The following is a 24,189-nucleotide window of genomic DNA, read 5'->3' as shown; positions in this document are numbered from 1 at the left end:
ACACAGATATGAGAAAACTTAGTAAGTTAGTAAAAGATCCTGAGGCAAAATCTGGGGCTTACATCTGGTGCTTCAGACACTAGACTAAGTTGTTAAGAGAAACATGAATTAAAGAATTACAACAAACTGTGCATTCAGACATTCTGGCTACCTTACAATCCTGGATAACACTATACTCTTCTTGAAAAAAAAATAATAAAATGAACATTAAAAAACCTTGAATAAACTGTCTAAAAAGAGTTCGTACAAACTCTGCTTTTCTTATATTGGAGGTTGTTGATTTATACCTTCTCGTGAAGCCTTTTTTGTAGTTCGAGCTCCAGATGTCTCATTTCTAGGTCTTTGGCAGCAATTTCTCGACCTCTCATACATACCTACGGCCAAGTAACAAACTGTGAATACCGAAAATAATTTAATAATAATAGATTAAATAATCTTGATATATGAACAACCCGCTAAATGCATTTAAAATAAGAGGGATTGGGTTTTTGAAACCAGAGTAATTGCCAATCTATTAACATTCACTGTGGGATCTAGAAATAACGTCTGAGTTAAAGTTAAGCATAATTTTCTAAAAAAGAAAACACAATTACCATATGCTCATCTGCCCAGACTGGGAGAACAGATGGCACTTCTTTCCACAGTACATTAGCCATATTATGAGTTAGAAAAACGAGCAGTTTCAATTCACAGTGGATAAAAATACAAAATGTTTAATCTTATTCGATATAACATTTATTTAATGTTCTTTTTGATTAAACTTCTATACTTTTCTAAATTCGGTTTGGCAACTAGTAATTTCAAGTTAAAATTTACTGTGTACTGTTCAACCTGTACGTGCCCTGCTTGGACTTAGCCAATTTAAAGTTCACCTTTCTCAAAATCTGATTACTTGGGAGCTTTTCAGTCCTATACACTAGAGGATTTGGATCAGGAACTCTTTAGATAGAGACTCCTGGGAACTATCTTAAATACTTGGCTGCCTAAAATGCTCATTCTTTAGGAGTGAGAATAACATGATATGTGTTTCAGAACAAAACAAAACAAACTATAACCCATGAGGCATCTAACCTAATCATTTCATCCAACCAGTAAACGGTTAATGATTGCATTACTACTTACACGCATAAGGCAAAGCGTTAGATATTGTAGACAAACTATCAAATACATATAATCAGAGAAACAAACAGTAAAAATTAGAGTATAGTGGGATGTGCAAGGACATGCATCCAAGGAGTAAAAAAACCACGGACGGAAAACCAGTTCACCTTAAAGAGGTTCCTGAGAAAGCAGTTAGCTCAGAGGTGGGGATACTTGAGTTGATGAGGCAAGAGTAGTTATAATGCTAAGAGGTGGAGATGTTTGGCATAGCAAATAATGCTTTTTAGGAATTTCAATTACAGAAGCTCTTGTGCTCATGAATTTTCAGAGATACAAACAGCTATGTACCAGAGCAAAACAGATCAACTTCGCTTGCTACTAACAGATGTCTGTGTCACTTGTACGTGTCACTTTGGACTCAAGCTGCCTTTCCTGCTGGCGCCTGAACGGTGAGTAGAGGAGCTTCTGCTATTTAGCAGGGTCAGAGCTCACTATCAGACCAGGGAGATGGAAGGGCAGGAGGCTGGAATGGGAGGCAGAGGCCAGATCGTGCCACTGAAAGGACTTGACAGGATTCTTTCACCAAAAAAACTGCCTTCCACTATCTCAAAGGGGTTTGGAATAAAGAGATCAGAGTTCTAAGACTGTATTACTTTTGGGGAAGAACATAGATTTTCTAGAATAATGAATTACCAACCTCATTTACTAGATGAGATAGTTAAAAGAAATCATGGATTTTAAAAACCAACTTAAAGTTAATTGGCTTTAAACAAAACAAAGTATTATCTCATGCTATAAAAAGAGATAATAGATTATTAATATAGATGAGTGAAAATCTTAAGAAAAATTTAAATATTTACTACTTTATCAAAAGCAAGTTTGAAACTCCTTAATTAGTTTACTAATTCAATGCAATCCTAATAAAAATTCCAATTGGATGGGGGGATTCAGAGAGAGAGAGAGAGGGAGAGAGAAAATTTTCAAAGTCTATTTGAAATGATAAACATTTGAGAATACTGAAGAAAACTTTTTTTTTTTTTTTGCGGTACGCGGGCCTCTCAGTACTGTGGCCTCTCCCGCTGCGGAGCACAGGCTCCGGATGCCAGGCCCAGTGGCCATGGCTCACGGGCCCAGCCGCTCCGCGGCATGTGGGATCTTCCCGGACTGGGGCACGAACCCGTGTCCACCTGCATCGGCAGGCGGACTCTCAACCACCGCGCCACCAGGGAAGCCCCCAAGAAAACTCTTTAAAAGGCACACTAATTATGGTAATTAGGCCTACTAATTAGTAAAACATTACACAGGTGTTATTCACACAGTGTGGTACTGGCTTAGGAATAGACAGCAAAGGAGGAGATCAAGTTTATAAGGGAACTGAACATTTAAAAACCATCAGCTGGCAAAATGACTTTGCTAATATTCAACAAATGCTGCTGGGAAAATTGACTTGCCTTTGGAAAGAAGTAAGCTTGGTTCCTAACTCATTCCTTACATTCAATTTTCAGACACACCAGGGGCTGGCAAACTTTTCCTGTAAAGGGTCTCAGAGTTAAATACTTAGGCTTTGTGGGACATTGTTTGTGTCAGCTATTCACCTCTGCTGTTGTAGTGCGAAAGCAGCCAAAGAAATATGTAAACAAATAAGTGTGATCGTTTTCCAATAAAACTTATTTATGGTCACTGAAATTTGAATTTCATGTTTTAAAAATTTAATATAATTTTCATATCATGAATTATTATTCTTTGATTCCGATTTTCTTTAACCACTGAAAATGCTAAAGCCATTGTAACTCACGAGCCTTAACAAAACAGGTGGTGGGTCAGATTTGCTGGCACACAATAATCTGCTGACTCTTAGGGACTTCCCTGTGGCGCAGTGGTTAAGAATCCGCCTGCCAATGAAGGGGACACGGGTTCGAGCCTTGGTCCAGGAAGATCCCACATGCCGCAGAGCAACTAAGCCTGTGCGCCACAACTACTGAGCCCACGCTCTACAGCCCACGAGCCACAAGTACTGAGCTCGCATGCCACAACTACTGAGGCCTGCGCGCCTAGAGCCCATGCCCCACAACAAAAGAAGCCACCGCAATGAGAAGCCCGCGAACCTCAATGAAGAGTAGCCCCCACTCGCCACAACTAGAGGAAGCCTGCGCGCAGCAACAAAGACCCAACACAGCCATAAATAAATAATTAAAAAGATAATCAAAGATTTTAAAAAAACAGAAAACTACAGAACTAGAAGAAAATAGGCATAAGTGGTAATATAACCTTAAATGGGAAGGTTAATAAACATGACAGAAAACCTGGAAGTCATAAAAAACTAATGAAGTTGGTTATCCAAAAATTAAAATATTTTACATAATGAAAAAAAGACACTGCAAACATTCTTAAGAGTCAAGAAACACAGACTGAGCAAAACATTCTCAACAGACAAAAGGATTAATGCCCTGACTATGCTGTGAGGCAAGCACTATAGCCACATATAACTGCTGAGTCACTTAAAATGTGATTAGTCCTAATTGAGGTGTGCTACAAGTATAAACTGACTATTAGATTTCGAAGACTTCGTACAAACAGAAGGTAAAACATCTCAATGACAATGTATACTAATTACATACTGCAAAGGTAACTTCAGATATACTGAGTTAAATATTATTAAAATTAATTTCACCTGTTTCTTCTTACTTTTTAATGTGGCCATTAGAAAACTTAAAATTACCCATGTGGCTCACATCATATTTCTATTGGACACTGCTGCCCCAAATGATAAAAGAGCCTGTGTAAATTGGTAAGAAAGAGAGTAACTTGGTAGAAAAATGGAAAAACGATTTAGATATGCAATTTTTAGTTCTACAAACGAAGATAAATAAATGAAGAGACTGGGCTTCCCTGGTGGCGCAGTGGTTTAGAGTCCGCCTGCTGATGCAGGGGACACGGGTTCGCGCCCCGGTCTGGGAAGATCCCACATGCCACGGAGCGGCTGGGCCCGTGAGTCATGGCCGCTGAGCCTGTGCGTCCGGAGCCTGTGCTCCGCAACGGGAGAGGCCACAACAGTGAGAGGCCCGCATACCCCCCGAAAAAGTAAATATAAATAAATAAATAAAGGGACAGTTAACATCACTAGCAAAAAACCCAAAAAACAAAACCATTTTTCACCTATCACCTATCAGACTGGCAAATATTAAGACTGATGCACTCCAAATTGACTAGGGTATCGGTACTCTTATATTCTTTTTTTTTTTTGTGGTACGCAGGCCTCCCACCACCGTGGCCTCTCCCGCCGCGGAGCACAGGCTCTGAACGCGCAGGCCCAGTGGCCATGGCCCACGGGCCCAGCCACTCCGCGGCACGCGGGATCCTCCTGGACCGGGGTACAAACCTGCGTCCCCCGCGTCGGCAGGTGGACCCCCAACCACTGCGCCACCAGGGAAGCCCGTACTCTTATATTCTTAAAATACCTAAGTGGATTCATTTTTGGAGGACAATCTGGCATACCTTGGAATTTATTCAACAAAAATATGTGTGCAACTACTCAAAGATTTGTACCGAGAATGCACAATCTAGCAGTGTTTTGTACAGCAGAATACTGCAAACAACCTAAATGTCCAACAGCAAAGGATTAGTTAAGTAAACTATGACATGTCCATATAATGGAATACTATGCAACCATAAAAAAGAGAAAGATATATAGCCATTTTAAAATAATGTATCTCTGGGGATGAAATGAGAGAAGAGTGGAGAAGGTCCATTTTAACTCCATATATTTTATAATGGAAATCTTTCCAGACTGGCGATGTGTAAATTTTTATATTAAAAAGGAGCATTTCCCTTACTTCGCAATTAACTTCATGCTTAATTGATACTTCTCTAAAAGAGACAGTCATCAAGGACACTCGTCAACCTGACCCATTTTCCTGGCATTTCTAAAACATTTAACCATTAATGAAATATAAAAGAGAATAAGAATAGCTGGGGGCATGGCAGAATTACATAAAACTAAAGGGGCTGTTTAGTATCCCTTGTGAACTCTAGGAATATTATTTAACTTGAAGGTGTTCGTTACATTTAAATGAGAGTTAATGGAGATAATGTATGAAAACTAAGAATAATAAACCTTTCTCTCAACTTCATCATCCAGTCTTCTTAGCTCCATTTCACGCTGTTCTTGCTGAAGCTGCAGAAGGCGCCTTCTTGCAGCATCTTGTAAGTGCACTTCCTTTACTTTCAACTCTCTTTTCACAGCAGCTAGTCTTAAACACAAAATACATCAAGAGGAATAAATAAAATCACTTCCCAATATATATTTAAATGGAAAAATACTATGTTTCACAACAATGAAAGGCCTGCCACCTATTTTGGTCCGCTTTCCCAATTCAACTGGTGCCATCATAACATGGGTTTTTATAATATATAAATGAAAACGCTCAATTACAAAACAAGCCTGCATTCATGAAAATGACAAGTCCACATGCAGTTGGCTATTTCTTCATACTCAAAAATTCTCTTTAACAGGTCCACTACTCAGATCACCTCAATACAATTAATATCCTTTATCTGAGAAAAGGCGGCCCCCAAATACTCCAATGTTACCAAAGATTATGTATGCTTATTCTTTTAGAATTTTAGAAGGCTGATGGCTCAGTTCAGTAATTTTTTTAAATTCACACCAGAAATCTGTTTCATAGTCCTATCCAAAAATAAGAATCAACAAACACTTACAGAAGTGATTTTCCCAACAATTAGCCTTAATCTCAATGCTTATCCCATGATCTTAACTAATTTAAACATTTTGCCTTATTAATGTATTATTGAATAAGCATTTAATACTTCTTTCCCTGTCCTCCAAAGTATGAAATGTACAATGAGACAATCATTTTATGTTTCATTTTCAGGTCACACAGATATGTTTAAAACACAATTTAAAAAATTATACTCCACTAAAGATGATTTACCCAGTATTGTGTTGCAAGGCATTTCTGCCCACCGTAAAAGGTACCTTAGATCTTGTATTACTTCTGAATAATCAGAGCAAGTTATATTATACCCAGTATAGCTTTAGAATTACAGTTTACTATATGCCAATTTTTTGAAAAATGTATTATAATTTCTTTTTATTAGCTTAAACATTTGTTTAATGGAAATAGCAGAGCTGGGTAATACTATACCAAGTGAAACTGTATATAATTATATATAATTTCATAATAATGAAAGAAATAAAAATTATTAAAATAACTCAGATGTCCAGCTTTTTTCAAAGTGTTAAACATACTTTTGTCTTTGCTGTATCATCATCTCCTCCTCTTGTAAGAGCGTTTCTCTCCTTGTTTCTTCAGCTTTACGAAGCGGTTCCTGTTTTTGGTACCAAGCTTCATCTTCAACTCTTTGCTGGTCTACTTCAGCTTGCATGTCTTCAACTGCCTGCCTAGAGTAGATAATATTTATTATTATAACAAAACGCAAATAAGAAAACTGAGTAATTTAAGTCCAAGAACGAACAAAACACAAAATGTATACCTCATTAACATGTAACTGTTTTACTTCCATATGCAAGAATACCTTTAAAGATATTTCCATCCTTCAAACTCTGATTTTATACAACTTAATAATTTACATGTCTTTTTCATAAAAATTTTGTTTATAAGAGATTTTGTTTTTATCAAAGAACAACCGTTGCATGATTACCTCTCTTTTAAGTAATCCAGTTCATCATCCCTTATTCTTTCTCGTTCCTGTGTCTGACAGTCCACAATAAACTTTGGATATTGATTAAATACTGGGTATTGCCCTTTTGTCAGTGCCACAAAAACATCAAGCATGCTGTCTGGATGAATATCAGTGGGCGTGGTATCCATGAGACGATAAACTTCTCTAATTACAGCACTTATATCCAGGTTATTCCGATGGTGAAAAAAATACTGTAAGAAAACTTCGTGTTTAAATTGAGATTGACCTAGTAAAGCAATTAAGGTAGAACTAAAACGAGTTTAAACACGTAAATGTGAATTTATCTTTAAGAGGATTTTTTTTTTTTGCAAATTCACTGAAGCGTTTCGTAACCCAAGTTTTAAAGTGAAGATCCAGTTTCATATTTAAAAGAATAAATTTATACAACCACATTATGAAATTTTGAAATAAAACTTTTAAAATGTTAACTCAAAATGAAGGCTTCCTTCATAAGAGAAGACTGCTTCAACAACGAAATAAATTCTTCTACTGGAATTTTTTTCTTCAAAATTCAAAATAAGTAAATTCAAAACTAAACTAGCCTTTGAAAATAACCTTGATTTTTAAAAAATATCTGACATGTTTCCACATTATCTTGTTCTGCTGGTAGAGCCAAATTCTAGTATATATACACACATCCATACATAGATGTACACATCTTGTGATCATGAAGTACAAATAGAGTTTAATTTGATAGGAACCACAAAATAAGTAACAAACAAACAAAACCAACTTAATTCATCCTGTTACCAAAAGAACCTCTCCCTTTAAAAACTACCTCTAACGCTTTCTTTCAGCCACTGGCCTCAAAATTCTCCTAGTTCCCATTCTGCATGTGTAATAAGCATCCAGATTATCGATGCTTATTAGCTGGGTCACTGATAAAATCATGCACAGAATAAACAACGACCCAACTGTTAAACATCCTTTAAACAGGCAAAAAGCACAAAACTCCAATATTATCATGATTCTTCTCCAAAGCTATGATTTTGGGACTAGTAGTCAAGCTATGACTGACTACAGCTATGTAAGGGCCAGGAGGCAGTGGTATAACTTATTCTCCGCTATATTCTTACCACCTGGCACCAGTACCTGACATATAGTAGGTACTCAATAAATACGTGGATTTTTAACTGAAATAAATGAAATTTGAGAGCCACTACTTAAGAACAAGGATATGTACCTTAAAATCATCTTTAAGATTACAGTTGAGCAAAGGAGCTCTAGAACATATGTTGTAGGCCACAACAGTCATCAGGAAGAATGAAGGATGGTTGGAAAAGACATTATCGAATAATTTTAGCCACTCCTCTCTGGTCAGTACTTCCGAGAACACAGTTTCAAGAAGAGGCCAGGCATACACCTAAAATAAATAAGAAAAAATGTATTAGTTCTTGAGGGAAAAGTCATAACAGCCATTGCTAATATGCTCATTTGGTTTAGATACTAAAATCATTATATTAAGAATATAACTATGGAAAGAACTACTCTAATTTGGGCTCTTCTTTACAGACTTTCAGGAAAGCAGTTTAATGAAGAAAAAAATGGAATACTATTAAAAGCATAACAGTAGTAATGTTTATTATATTCTTTCAAGAAAATACCGTCTTATTTATACCAGAACCAATGTTAGCTTCCAAAATAAGTTGTTATTCTAAAAACCTTACGTTTCTTACCTGGGAAGTTATATCATGATTTATGAAGTGTTGCAGGAGTTCCTTGTCATGAAATGCCAAAACATTTTCTATCATACTAAGAATATTGATAGGAGGATTAGGAAAATATTCAAACCAGTGTTGACACCAATTGACTATGAAGAAAAAAATTGAAAATTTACCTTTACCTTTCTATATCATCAAAGAGCTTCGCAGTTCTTAAATGTATCCACTCTTTATATCCTCAACATGCCCATTAATAAGGAAAACATAACTCTTTAAACTCTAGAACAATAGATTTTAAAACTCCATCATGTTACCGCGGTATTTTAGGCTTATAGAATATTCCCGTTTCTTCAGAGCAGTCAATGAGAAAGTGTCAACTAAAACAAACCAACCTTCCCGAAGTATTCCTGGTGGCAGCTATGAGGCTCTGCTTCCTGCTGGCTTGTGTGCCGCGTGTATTTAGATTTCTCCTGGTTAACAAAATGACCCTCCTCAAAAAGGTCCCTATTTAAGTCTTTGATAAAATGTGATCCATGTTAAATGGCAATCTCCTCAAATCTACTAAAATTCTTTCCTAATTAAAGAGTCCCATTTCTAGGAAAAGACTGTTCTATAGCCATGGTAACAGGCAGTCACCAGGACTGGTTTTAAATCTAACTGATCAATGACAACTTGTTTCAGTAAACTTGACTTTGAAAACCAACCAATCAGTGACAGCTGCAGCAGTGTCCTCTGAAAGTCAGCCAATAGAAAGGAGAATCCATTCCACTAAAGAGGCTTCTAAGGCTGACTTTAACTCAGTCTCACGTAGTAACCAGCACAACCCCCAAAACATTCTTTTCCCAAAACCCTAGGAAGATGATCAGTTTCATTGCTCAATGAACCTATGTCTAACCACCACAACTTTCCATAATTATTAAATTCAGATTTTTTATTTTAAATACTGAGCTGGGGTTTCATGTTTTGACGATAAGATCTTTATCAAATTAGCAAATGGTCTGATCAGAATATTGGATTACATATGGTTTATTCCATTATTTCATTTATTAGTTACGTATTTAGATTTGAGTTAATATTTAAGTCATAAATAAAATCTTGCAAAAACTAGGCTTTAAAAGAAACATTTCAGCTTCTTTATAAGTTATGCTCTTAATAAGTTATGCTCTTATGCTTATAATAAGTTATGCTCTTAATAAGTTAACTTTAACAGAAAAATCCAACCTCTCCTAAGTAAGTACCTATGATGTCCCAGACACTGCTAGTTTTGGGAATTTTAAAACACCACACACATACACAAAGCCCTCTTATATTTAATCTTCATCAATAGAACAACTTTTCAATTAAGCAAGAGGGAAACCCTGTTTTATACAGTAAACGTCTCCTCTTGTATTCTGCTAGGTGCCACCACACAGAAGTATGGGGTAGAGGACCTAGACACAGAATTGACTGAGAGGAGAATCAAGAGAAATGGACATCGTGTGGAGACCCTTCACTAAACCTGAAGAATTTCCTCCTGGTTATAAGAGGAACTCTAAAGAGTGCTTAAAAATGATTTTTATAAACATATTCCAAGTTATACATAGAAGTAACTATATTCCTTCACGATTTCTTCTTGGCCCCAACTAGACTGTAACCTGAAAGCCAAGACAATGGCTTATCCCAAAGCAGGGCTAACATTTAGCTGAAGCTCAGTTTATTGAATAAAACTAGTTTGAGACCCTTGATGAAAATCCATAGCTACTCATGCTGACTGTCATGGATCTTTTAGATTTAGATTTCAGTTTCAGAAGAGAATCGTTTCCCAAACAGAAACTCTGTACCTATTCGGCATTAACTTCCCATTCCTACTTCCCCAGCCCTGGTAACCTCTGATCTACTTTCTGTGCCTATGTGAGAAATTTCACATAAACCTGTCCTTCAGTGTCTAGCTTTTTTCACTAAACATGTTTCCAAGGCTCATCCATGTTGTAGCAGGCGTCAGAATGTCATTGCTTTTTATGGCTGAATAATATTCCACTGTATATATACAGATATGGTTTCTCCATTCATCTGTTAATGGACATTTGGGTTGTTTCCATCTTTTGGCTATTGGGAATAATGCTCCACAAACATATTTGTATACAAGTATCTATTTGAGTCTCTGTTTTCAATTTTTTGGGGGATATCACTAGGAGTACAACTGTGGGGTTATATGGTAATTCTATGTTTAACTTTTTGAGGAACCACCAAACTGTTTTCCACAGTGACTGCACCATTTTACATTTCTATCAGCAATGTACAAAGGTTACAATTTTTCCACATCCTTGCCAACACTTATTTTCTTTTAAATTACAGCCATCCTAGTAGGTATGAAGTGGTGTCTCACTGTGGTTTTGATCTGCATTTCCCTAATGACTAATGATCCTGGGCATCTTTTCATGGGCTCAGTAGCTCATTTGTACATCTTCTTTGGAGAAACATCCATTCAAGCCCTTGCCCATTTTTAAATTGGATTGTTCATCTTTTGTTCTTGTTTCTTTTCCTTTTAAAACTCTTTAGTGTTATTGACAGGGTAAACTACCCTTTAGTGGAATCAATTAGAATATTCATATTTTATGACCTAATGATACCAATTCTAGGACTCCAACCAAAAGAAATTATTATAAATTTATGAATCTGAGGCTAGTCACAACATTGTTACTTTTAATACATAAAAATTAGAAACAACCTAAATGTCCAACAATAAAACATTAAAATAGACCATGTCGGGCTTCCCTGGTGGCGCAGTGGTTGAGAGTCCGCCTGCCGATGCAGGGGACACGGGTTCATGACCCGGTCCGGGAAGATCCCACATGCTGCGGAGCAGCTGGGCCTGTGAGCCATGGCCGCTGAGCCTGTGCGTCCAGAGCCTGTGCTCCGCAATGGGAGAGGCCACAGCAGTGAGAGGCCCACGTACCACAAAAAAACAAAAAAAAAACAAAAAAAACAAACAAACAAAAAAAAATAGACCATGTACATTATAGAATTACAATAAACAATAAAATGTTTACAAAGTGTATACAAGTAAGAGAAATGTATATATATGAAATAAAAGTAGTATAATTATAAAAATAAAAAACCCTAGAAGTCTAACAGTTGGGGGATACATTATGGTATAAGATGAAATATTATATAGGCAATAAATTATATTTTTTAAGATATTTAATGATTTAGGGAAATGCTCTTAAAAGAAATTCATTAATATATCATCAAGATTGTTTCTGAGGAAGAGGAATAGTCATGAATTTTCTTTTCTTTTGTATATTTTCCTATATTTCCTCCAATGACTGGTAAAAACTTACTAAAGCAAATACAGCATAATAAAATGAACGAAAATCTGTAAAGAGAACTAAAATATTCACAATATGTATGCTGGGATCTTTTTATTTCTACTTTTCAGAATTTTATTGTTATAGTTAAGTGCTTATCTCCTTTGTACAAGAAAAATACATACAAAAATGTTATTTTTGTTAAACCAGTGTTGGTTTAATTTGGATCCAGTTCATTAACCATTTAGCTGATTTTACTAATGCGAAAAAAAAATGACTCACTTTTTAGTGTAGATGATAATGATGAGGCAGTAACACAAAGGGAGTACAGCTATAGGTTCTGAGTGCCTGGGTTCAAATCCTTCTTCTGTCATTAACCTAATCATGGAACTTAAGCTCTCTGTGCCTCAGTTTCCTCAACTATAAAAAGGGAATAATAATATATAACACCTACCCTACAGGACTGCTGTACAGTTAAATGAGTTAGTAAAGGCAAAACACTTAGAATGGTACCTGGTACACAGAAAGTTCTCATTCAATGTTAGCTATGGATGAGAACGTGCCTGCCAACACCTGCCACATACGCATCGTGTGTTAAATGCTTTACATCCTCACTGCAGTCGTATGAATAATAACTGACTTTCAATAAGTGAAACATCTGCTTCCTTCTTACCAACAAAATCTAGCCTGTAACAGTATCTTCTAAAATGCAACCATCCAAACTTCATTGTAAGTAAAAAGGTTTATTTATGTATAAATGTCCAAACTCTCCATTTTATGCTCTACGTCTGACTGTCTCACACTAGAATTGTTAAACGTTGCAAAGGTATCAGAAAATGTGTAAGTATCTACTCTTGGTTTCATTATTTACTCATTTACTTACTTATAAGAGTAGCAACAACTTCAAAACAGATGAGCTGGTTGTTCTGGAACAATTTTACAAATGGAAATGCCAGAAGTGGAAGATACGGTGTATCACTAAAGATGGTGGACCAGTGAGCTAATGCGGAGAGGGTTCTGTGAATAAAATAAGGAAAGACCAGAAAAGCTTGTTAAAATTTATTTGAATAAATAATACATTCACATGATGAAAAATGATAAAGAAGGTAAATGTGGTGAAATTCGGGTGTGTCTGTTTTCCCACGATTAGACTGAGGTTATAAGTTTTCGGCAAAAATACCACAAAAGTGATGTGCAACACACGGATAGGATTTATTACTGGTGATTTTAAATCTGATTACTTGGTTAAGGAGGTGTCTGCTAAGTTTCTCTACTATGAAATCACCATTTTCCCATTTGTAATTAATAAATATCTTGGGGGAGATACACATTGCTGCAAAATACTGAACGTACATACCTCTGTAATACTCTGAGTAGTTTCCTACTTTTGATGGGGTATTTCTTCTGAAGGTTGAGAAATGCCACATGAATACCTTTATCTATAAGGTTACTAAATGCAGTATGATTTTCAGGCAGCTGTAGCAGACAGCGCCAAATGAACATTCTGAAATTAAAACATAATTTTAACCAAGAAAAATTAGGGGAATAAGATTGATTTAACATGCAAGAATTTAAATTTTACCTGTATTTCGTTGGATATTCACCATAGCCTTTTAATAAGATTTGTAAACGCTTTTTGTTTAATCCATCTGAAAACTCATTCTGTAAAGAAAAAAAAATAGTATCAATAAGTGACATAATCTTAAAACTGAAAAGGTAATCTAGTCCACAGTGGCTTTCCAACTTTGGAACACAATACACAGTAAAATACATTTTATATCATGGAACTCTCCACACACACACACACACACACACACACACACACACACACACACACACAATCTTTCTCTCTCTTGAGTATGCATATACACAGCAGATAAAGTTTATGACATATTTTTTTACCCTGTAACAGGGTTTGACAAACTTTTGCTGTCAAAGGTCAGAGAGTAAATATTTTAGGCTTTGTGGGTCAAGAGGCAGAATCAAGCATATTATGCAGGTACTTATATAACCATTTAAAATGCAATCATTTAAAAATATAAAAATCATCCTTAGCCTGAGTAGCCAGATTGGGCCCATGGGTCCTCTGTCAATCCCTGTAGCAAGAGCAATGCATCTGGATAATTTTTTCCTCTCTTGATCCTTCCATCTCTTTTATTTTTTTGCACTTTTAAGTCAATTTTTATCTTAATGGAAAAACATTTTATAGATTTTAGGATCATAAAGCCATTTTCATAGATTATCTCGTTTAAGCCTAAAAACTATATGAAACAGATGAGACGTTTTGTCTTCCTTTCTTTGAGAAAATGGGAAGGTCAGAGAAGTTCAGCAACTTGCTTAAGATCACAGATCTGTTGAGTCTTGGCTCAAGACTCAAAGCCACATTTTCTGACTTAGTTCAGTGCTCTTTTCACCACATAAGAAACAGGTAATCAAAGTGTAAGAGGGAGGTGAGGGACAGCCCAAGATGATGGTGAATGAAGATCCCCGTTGGAGAGCGATGTACCAGACATTAAGGGCAACTAGCCCAGACTGGAGCCATGCGATCCATAAAAGAGACACGTTCACTGTCTCTGTTCACTGTCGTCACCAAGACACCCGCTGCCATTGAAGCCTCTTTAAACAAAGGTCAGAATGCCCAGGGGGATTGGCCTGAGTTTCATCTGTTTGTCTTCACCATGAGCTGATGAAGGTCCTACTTCCCTTTCCATGTCCTGATGCCACGATCAGTTGAGGACAGGCATTTCACCCATAGAAGTACTCTACTTTGACCTACTCCTTAGAACTGGCTACGGGTTTTTAGAAGCCGCCCACTCCCAGACAGTATTTCTGTAGGGCTTCCAACTTTGATCCAGACTAAGGGCTGCCAGATGCCCTGACCGTGGTGTCACTTTTATTTCCCAGAAGTCAATCATCACCATGCCCACGCTAGTTTTCTCAGAAAAGGCTCCTGTGAACTCTCAGGAAAGCTGAAGCCAGACCATGTCTCAGAAACACATTCAACTAATAGGGTCAATACCGCCCAACCTTTACACAGCTAGGCTTGTGCCTGCTGCTTAGTTTTTTTAAAAACTAAACAGTATTTTGTTTAGGGTTACATTGTAGAGGCGATAAAACTATAAGGAAAGCCAAGGACATAATGCAAAAGTGAGGACAACGGTTACATCTATGGGACAGGGAGAGAAATGTGGGACAGGGGACAAGCACACAGGGGACTTCAGAGCTACTGGGAATACTCTATTTCTTAATGTGGATATGAATATGTCCAGAAAAGAGTTAACATGGCAGGTCCGTGACTGCTACCCTTAGAAAGGCCCACTTGAAGGTTGGCCCTTGTCTGGTGTCCAGATATCTGGATTTTGAGGAAGTTCCCACTATCTCCAGAACGAACAGGAGCGGCTCACCGTGCCTAAACTGTACACTGTGGTTTATGTTGAGCACCTGCTTTCCTTGTGGAGTCTGGAATTTTGCAAGGGTGCCTATAACCAGCCTCCAGTAAAAACCCTGGGCACTGAGTTTCTAATGAACTTCCCTGGTAGACAACACTTTACACATTCTTCTTTTGAGGGAAGTTTCACATTTTAAAACTGCTTATAGAAGAAAAGAGGTTAAAATTAATGTGAAAAATACCAACAGTTGCTAAGAATATGAAGCAACTGGAACCCTCAGATACCTCTTGGTGGGAATATGGATTGTTTAAATCAACCACCTGGGAAACTATCTGACAGTATTTACTAAAGTTGAACATATGCATAGCCCATATGCCAGTAATTCCATTCCTAGGTTTACACCCAGCAGAAACATGTCCTTATGCTCAACAAAGATGCCTTAGAATGTTCAGAGCAGCACTGTTTCTAATAGCAAAAAAACCTAGAAAACTACCCAAATGCCTACCAATAGCAGAATGGATAAAGCATGGTTTATTCACTCAACGGAATTCTATACAGCTGTGAGTGAATGGTTTACGACCACATGGATCTCTCCAAAATACCGTTAAATGAAAGAAGCCAGAAACAAAAGAGTACCAATTGAATGAGCCAATGAACATAAGTACAAAAAAAGGCAGAAATAATCTACGGTGTTAAAAGGGAGGAGAGTAGTGATGCTTGGGGTAAGGGGGCAAGTGTCTGGAAGGGAGCAGCAGAGGGGCTTCTAGGGTGCTGGGAATGGTCCATTTTTTGATCAGGGTGCTGATAACACAGGTGTATTCAGTCTGTAAAAATTTACTGAGCTGTGCATTTTTATGCATATGATTGATTAACTGTCAATAAAAAGTTTTGAAAGTCCTTGAAAGTATTAGCAGGTTGTCTATTAATGTGCATATTTTCTTTCAATTCCAAAGCAATATATGCTCTTTGCAGAAAATTAAGAAAATACAAAAAAATACATACAAAGAAGAGAATAAAACTGACTGAAATAGGTAATTCTACTATCAAAATTTTTATGTACATGCTCTGACTTAAAAATTCTACTTCTACAGATACGTTTGTTCCAATGTTCTAGGAATATCCACTGCACCAGATTGTATTAACAGAAGACTGACGATACAACCTAAATGCCAGTCAGCAGAGTCCTAGTGAGATAAATTAAGTTATAACCATAAATGCAATACTATGCAAATATTTTAAGAATGTTGTAGCACTACATGCACTAATATAAACAGATATTCAATCTGTTAAGTGATAAGAACAAGTTATAAAACAGTGCTATCGTATGATTCCATTTATGTAAAAATATTTTAAAAAGGTAACAGACACAGATATACATTATGTTTATACACAGAAAACTTCTGAAAGGATATCAACAATTATCTTTTCTTTAAATTTTATTTTATTTTATTGTTTTATTTTTGGCTGCGTTGGGTCTTTGTTGCTGTGCGCGGGCTTCTCGTTGTGGTGGCTTCTCTTGTCATGGAGCACAGGCTTTAGGTGCACGGGCTTCAGTAGTTGTGGCACATGGGCTCAGTAGTTGTGGCCCCGGGCTTAGTTGCTCTGCGGCATGTGGGATACTCCCGGACCAGGGATCGAACCCGTGTCCCCTGCATTGGCAGGTGGATTCTTAACCACTGCGCCACCAGGGAAGTCCCATCAACAACTATTAACAATGGTCACCTCTGGGGAGTGCAATGAAGAGTGGGCTAGGGCACAGGGAGGAAGAAAAGTATGCTTTTGTTCTTTTCCCTTTACAACCTCTATACTAGCATTGTCTAACAGATAAGCAAGAGACAAATGTAATTTAAGTTTTCTTAAAGAATATAATTTAAGTTTCATGTTAAAAAAAGTCAAAAGCAGCAGGTAAAAATCAAATTTAATACATTTATTTAACCCAATGTAATAAAAATATTATTTCAACATATAATTAGCATAAAATTATTAATTAATATGATATTGTACATTCTTTAGGGGTAGGAGATTAAGGGGTACAAACTACTATGTATAAAATAAAGAAGCTACAAGGATATACGGCACCAGGAATATAGCCAATATTTTATAATAACTTTAAGTGGAGTATAATCTATAAAAATACTGAATCACTATTTTGTACTAATATAATACTGTAAATCAACTACACTTCAATTTTAAAAAAGATATTTTACATTCTTTTGTTCATAATAAAATCTCAATATCTGATGTGTATTTCACACATATACCACATCTCAAATCAGATTAGCCACATGTGACTAGTGGCTAGCATATTGGACATTGCAATTCTATACTGTTTTATTTGACTTTAAAAAAAAAACATAAACATGTATTAATTTTATATTAAAAAGTTTTAAAAGCATGTTATAATTTCAGTTACAACTTGCTTCTTTTCCATAATTTTCCTTTAATTCCTAAGAGAAGGAAGAATGATGATGGTCTAGAAATCACACGACTTGTCTACAGCAGAGCCATGACAAACAAACGTTTAATATAGTCTTACCTCTTTATTTTCAAAATTACCAGTCAGGTCTTGTTTTAATATTCTAGCTTGTATTTTGCTTTCCCTTGATTTTGCTGGCCGCTGTACTCTTCCTGATGTTACTTTCATCTTAAGATCACCAGAATTTACTTTCCTCTTAGGCAAATCTTCAATCACTTTCACTAAAGGAGGAGGTGGCTAAAAGAGAGGGGGGGGAATCCAGTGGTTATCCTTGGAAAATAGACCTGTTAACACATAATTTACAAAATGTATTTTGCTCAATTTAGTAATATGCCTTAATAGATATAATTATCCTTCAGGCAAAAAGTGTAAATAAAATGTCCAAGAATGTTTCCTTGTTGATTAACGAATCAAAGCAAATTTCTGCCGAATTCCTTTGAGCAACGTAATAAAGATCACGATTAACAACAAACAGAATTTAGTTATTCCTTGAAAGCTGGCCTCAATCATACAGTATCAATCCATTTTTTACACCTGTATGATAAAGTGAATAGTACGGTGGTAATCTGCTGCAGAGAAGGCCCAGTTACACACAGGGCCCTCTAGAATGCTGAGAGAAGCACCCTAACATTCTTTGGGCTCAGGTGAAATTTCTTTGAGGGAAACTGTCACATGACTTTCCTCTGAAAGCAGGGGACCCCTGCCTTGTCCTTGGTTACATTTTCTAATCTACACGGAGATGGCTGTCAGTCCCTGACTGCATCAACAGCTTCAGAGGCAGGGCAGAAAGCACGACTTAGATGCCAAACCCTCATTTTTATGGGGCTCATCAAACAGGAAAATAAGCCTCCAAGAACTTCAATTTACTTAAGGTAAAATGATTCACTAAGACATTTTCTCTGTGAATAACACTCTCTTTGAAATAAAAAGGTCTTCATTGTTCAAAGAAAATAAGCAGATAATATAGCTCCGGCTTTCTGAGTTCTAAGTGTGATTCAAGTAAAATGACTTTCACAGGGTGTTTTAAAGGTTCGAGACCATTACTGCTGAATGTTCCCTTAGTAATTAGCCCAGATCCAGATCAAAGACAAGGTGGATTTGTGATTTTTAAATAATTTTTCTTGAAGCCAAAGTGCCAATTCCTTGCATATGAGAATAAGAACACAATATACCCCAAATGTCCAAATGAACATATTAGATTTCAGAAAGACAAATATTACACACATCACCCTGAATTCAAGCTGTCATGAAAGCCAGAACAGTGGGCTTCCATGATGACGTACGATGGAAGTGAATCACCACTCTTTGGGAAAGCTCTCTGAAGCAGAAAACAAACTTTTCTGACCTCCTCCCCCTCCGTCCCCCAAAGAAATAAACAGAACAAAGCAAACACCTTGACTCTTTTTAAATAACAGACTATAAAAAGACTACTTTGAGGTTTCAAACAGAGATTTTTCTCACGTTGCCTCCAAAAGTTCAGGACTGCTGCTTTTGAAACCTGCAGCCTATTATAGGAGACCAAGAAAATATTCCCTATTGTCAACTGCAGTACGTACGACACTAACACTGTAAAATGTATAGAGCAGGTAATATACATGGCATTGATACTGCATTTTTATTTGTTTTAAAATTATTTTGAAAAGTATTTGAAGTTTCAACTGCATCTGTAAGGGTTTTTTAATAGTGTTTTTCTAGGATACATTGGTATTTATTCACATCTAGAAAGAGTACAGGATAATACAAAATATAATAACAATAACTCTGACCAAAATAAAGTACAATGACCACTTACTCTATGATTTAATTTTTTACCTATGAAATGTAATTAATAGTGGTCTGATTTCTGAATATTGCCCATCTTTAATATCCCTGAACTATCTTCTAACCTCAGTCCATTCTTCTATATCTTTATTGTAATATTTATTCTAGTGCCACATTTTTCATGGTTCTTCCATGAAGGAATCTCCCGGAAGTTGGAGCCTGAGATATGACCTGAATTGCCACACCTTAGGAGTGTTAAAACTTCAACAGAGAAATAGGAATTAGCTTACTTATTATTAGTACAATAGCAGAAATTCTCCAATGGCAAGAAAATAGGACTTGAAGGAATGAGACACGGGTAATAAGTTTTGCATAAACCTGAGCATTTTGTAGGCCTGGAATAGCACTGGTGGTGCTGGTAATATGTCCAAAAAAAAAAAAAAATTATCCTTCTTCTGTTATAAGCTAGCTTTTCTGGTCAATATGACCTCAACTTGCTTAACAAATAACAGAGAGGAAGCCAATGACTCATGCTTACCTTGGTTTTTCTCAGGTCTTTGTTTCTATTAATAACATTTATCTAGCTCTTAAAAATTCAGCTAGGCTAACAACTCTCATTAAGAATGAATAATGTGGGGCTTCCCTGGTGGCGCAGTGGTTAAGAATCTGCCTGCCAATGCAGGGGACACAGGTTCGAGCCCTGGTCGGGGAAGATCCCACATGCCGCGGAGCAACTAAGCCCGTGTGCCACAACTACTGAGCCTGTGCTCTAGAGCCCGTGAGCCACAACTACTGAAGTCCACATGCCTAGAGCCCGTGCTCCGCACCAAGAGAAGCCACCGCAATGAGAAGCCCATACACCGCAATGAAGAGTAGCCCCCACTCACTGCAACTAGAGAAAGCCCATGTGCAGCAACAAAGACCCAATGCTGCCAAAAGTAAATAAATAAAAATAAATAAAGACGCTCATTGCACAGTGTTGATTCATTAGCACTGAACTCATGCCAACAGCGCTGTAGCTCATTCCTGAAAGAAGCTTATCTAACACACATATGTTCTCCCTGAGACGCCTCCCAGCCCTCTTGTGCTTAGGATACCAGACAGCACGTCAACACTGTGGTTGGGGGACATTTTAAACAGCAAAATCACCAACAAAAATCACAAGAATGTGAAACATGTGGCACTAAACAGACCACGAGAAGGACACTTGTTCCCACGGAGAGCTGAAATAAGGCCGAGTGCTGCTGTCTGACCTCGGGGGGAACCTGCATGAAGGCAACTCCAGTTTCTTGCTGCTCTGCACATGCAAATGTCTGTAAATATGCGGTGAGGACTGATTTTAGAGTTGCAGATAAATTTTCACCAACAGACAAACCCACAACTATAGAATCCGTGAATCATGTAGACTGTATACATTTACACACACAGAGCAAAAGACTGAGTAGGCATACATTTCAACATCATCTAAGAATGGTGAGACTTGTTGACCTATTTGCTTATCTGTATCTTGATTTTGCTCTGTAATAAGAACTTCTTATCTATCTAATTGGAAAAGAAAAAGGTAAAAGGGAGCGAGTACATGGCAACAAGATTATCATATTAAGAATAGAACACTTGGGCCTGCTAAGGACTAGCTGCGTCATTAGGTTGGGGCATGAGCTGCTCCCCCTGTAAAACGAAATGGTTAGACTAGGTGATCACCGAAGTCCCTCTCAGGGCTACTGTGATACAATTCCAGACCTGGAAAGGCTCCCACAGGACAACTGGACTCGACAACGAGCTGGGGGAGTTTTAGATAACCATAAGAGAAGTGGGAAGTATATTTTAGATGAGGCGAGTAGTGTAATAACAGACGTAGAAATGAGCACGGTGTCTACGGGGGACGAGGGAAGCTGAAAGTATGAGGAAACACATTAGGGAGAGACGACAAGATTAGAGAGGACTTGGAGAGCCAAGCAGAGGAGTGTGGACTCGACGCAACAGGCAAAAGGAAGGAAGCCACTAAGACAGCATTATTTTAGAAACGGTGATGAAAGTATTATTTTAGAAAACTGTTACATTGGGACTTCCCTGGTGGCGCAGTGGTTAAGAATCTGTCTGCCAATGCAGGGGGCAAAGGTTCAAGCCCTGGTCTGGGAAGATCTCACATGCCGCGGAGCAACTAAACCCACGCGCCACAACTACTGAGCCTGCGCTCTAGAGCCTGTGAGCCACAACTACTGAAGCCCGCGCACCTAGAGCCCGTGCTCCACAACAGAGAAGCCACCGCGATGAGAAGCCCGCACACCGCAATGAAGAGTAGCCTCAGCTACTACTAGCTCTAGCCACAACTAGAGAAAGCCTGCGCACAGCAACAAAGACCCGATGCAGCCAAAAATAAATAATTTTAAAAAAGAAAAATGTTATATAAAAGATGATGGAGAAAAGCAAAAGAATAAAAAAAAGAATTAAAAAAACCCCATAAAAGATGACTGATGGGCAGGAGCGGGCACTGAGGGCTCTGGGTTTTGGTATATTTGTTTAAGTTACTGTTATTCGAGAGCAGCAAGTGAGCACCAGCATGGGGATGGCCAATATGGAGACAGAACAGGCGGCACATACAGAGGCACCTCAGATTCAAGGACTGCAGGACTTAGTGTTGACTAGATCTGCGAAATACAGGAATAGAAACAGACGTAGTGCTCCAAGGTGTCTAGCCTACAACAATGGGAAGAAAGGGACAGAAATGAAGAGACTGGAACTGAAGACCTCTTTTGGGAAGCAGATCAGAGGGGCACCCTGAATGGGACAAGGACTCCAAACAGATGCCTTTTGTGAAGACAGCAATTTAGGGATGCAGCATGGGTGAGAAAAATCTGGAGATGTGGCTTTGGGGGTAAGAGCAGAAACCGTACCCAGGAAAATGGATAAGGTGCAAGGAGGTTAGAAGCTTGTAACACGGAGTTTTTATTTTTGATGATACAGCATTTAAATCTTAAAAGAAAAAAGATACTGTTTACTTGATAACATACCTTATTTATTTCTTTTGTTAAAGTCTGAACTGAATATATGTTCAGACTTCCATTGTCCATAATAGATGCAATGTACCGTCCATGGGGGCTAATTGCCGATGAACTAATTCCTTCGTCAAGGCTCCCAATTTCAAAGAGAAGTTTACAAGTCTGTATATTAACAAATCTCATAATGCCATCCTGACAGAGCACTCCAAGAACCTAAGAGTAGAGGGAAACAACATATGAGTTCCTAAAACACATTTAAGAGTCAAGTCTCAGATGTTAACTGGACTTATGCTGATCATCTCGCAATGTACACAAATACTGAATCATCATGCTGTACACCTGAAACTAATATAATGTTCTATGTCAATTACACCTCAATTAAAAAAAGTCAGATGTCTGCAAGTCAAACTACACACATACACACGTGTGTATTTACATATGTTTTCTTTTCTTTGGTTGGGGAGGGAGGACAGTCAGAGGAGATTATACTCGCAGAGAGCCATCATGTATTTTAAAATCCCTAATTACGGCTCATGTAGATTCGCCCTGTTCAGGTCCAGATAAGCCTGGCTCTACCCAGAACCAGTAAGGAGCCCATCCTGGGACACTACAGAAAGGTCACCTAAGAATCAGCCCTCCCCACGGGCAGGCGCATCTCCACCAATCCCTCCAGAGGGAGTACAGATGATGGCAGTCCTTCACCTTAACTGCACACTGGCCGCCAGAAGCAAGGAAGGTGGAGGGCTTGTTTCTCTTCTCCATCCCCAGCCTGACCAGAGCTAACACCTGTCCTGCTGCCCCACACAAACCTGTGACTCCCGCGGTTGTAACTAGCATTTGGGCTGTGGAGAGGGAAGGTCTGCGAGCTGCAAGGGCAGTCGGGCTGCGGGTCGGAGGGAAGCTAGTCTTTCAAGGGGAAAAAAAATTAGCTGTAACTCATACAACTTAGAACTTAAAAAAAAATACTAAAAAAGCTTCAACACATGAAACAATAAACCCCTCTGCTGCCTTGTCCACATACAGGTTCTTTTCCCCAGGGCCACCACGTGATCTCGTGAAACGCTGATGTCCCCCGTTACATGAAAGACATAGTCTAGAGGTGGCTGGAGGCAGTTTGAATGTGACAACCTAGAAAGCATGTTCTGGGGCTTCCCTGGTGGCGCAGTGGTTAAGAATCTATCTGCCTGCCAATGCAGGGGACACGGGTTCAAGCCCCGGTCCGGGATCCCACATGCTGCAGAGCAACTAGGCCTGTGAGCCACAACTACTGAGCCCATGTGCCACAACTACTGAAGCCCGCGTACCTACAGCCTGTGCTCCACAACAAGAGAAGCCACCGCAATGAGAAGCCCGTGCACCACAACAAAGAGTAGCCCCTGCTCACTAGAACTAGAGAAAGCCCACGCGCAGCAATGAAGACCCAACGCAGCCATAAATAAACAAATTTATTAAGAAAAATAAAAAGTAAATAAATAAACAGCACGTTCTTCTCTGGGTCAGATGGTAGGAAACCCTCTTATTCACAGTTGACGCAACCTCTCTGGAAGGCAATTTGGCAAGATCTATCAAAATTACAGATGCACCTAACCCTGGTACAACTATTTTAACTCTGGGATTTTATCCTACAGACAGGATGTATAAAATGACATGTGCAAAAGTTATGTGTATTAAAAAAAAAGGGACATCCCTGGCGGTCTAGTGGTTAAGACTCCGTGCTTCCAGCGCTTCCACTGCAGGGGGGGCACGGGTTCGATCCCTGGTTGGGGAACTAAGAACCCACATGCTGCGTGG

The 24,189-nt window shown here is 38.2% G+C and overlaps 1 protein-coding gene across 3 annotated transcripts in view; it reads right to left on the bottom strand.

Moving 5' to 3' along the window:
- TBC1D31 (TBC1 domain family member 31) overlaps positions 1-24,189 on the bottom strand; it is a 61,847-nt gene that overhangs the window by 14,360 nt on the left and 23,298 nt on the right. For 2 of the 3 annotated variants that reach the window (XM_024741319.1, XM_024741320.1), the window contains exons 7-17: positions 22,411-22,611; positions 17,699-17,875; positions 13,356-13,435; positions 13,131-13,277; positions 12,657-12,790; positions 8,502-8,635; positions 8,009-8,188; positions 6,784-7,016; positions 6,371-6,523; positions 5,216-5,351; positions 288-374 (exon numbers count right to left, since the gene is read on the bottom strand). In XM_024741319.1, coding sequence (XP_024597087.1) covers positions 288-374; positions 5,216-5,351; positions 6,371-6,523; positions 6,784-7,016; positions 8,009-8,188; positions 8,502-8,635; positions 12,657-12,790; positions 13,131-13,277; positions 13,356-13,435; positions 17,699-17,875; positions 22,411-22,611 — 1,662 coding nt within the window. Of the gene's footprint in view, positions 1-287; positions 375-5,215; positions 5,352-6,370; positions 6,524-6,783; positions 7,017-8,008; positions 8,189-8,501; positions 8,636-12,656; positions 12,791-13,130; positions 13,278-13,355; positions 13,436-17,698; positions 17,876-22,410; positions 22,612-24,189 lie in introns of those variants that run through there. The other variant, XM_024741321.1, reaches the window with a different exon arrangement.

The sequence above is a fragment of the Neophocaena asiaeorientalis genome, unplaced genomic scaffold (genome assembly GCF_003031525.2).
Source record: "Neophocaena asiaeorientalis asiaeorientalis breed wild unplaced genomic scaffold, Neophocaena_asiaeorientalis_V1.1 scaffold177, whole genome shotgun sequence".
In the NCBI taxonomy this organism is placed as follows: domain Eukaryota; kingdom Metazoa; phylum Chordata; class Mammalia; order Artiodactyla; family Phocoenidae; genus Neophocaena; species Neophocaena asiaeorientalis.
Note: the sequence above shows the minus strand (reverse complement) of the source record. Positions and strands in the feature narration are given on the sequence as shown.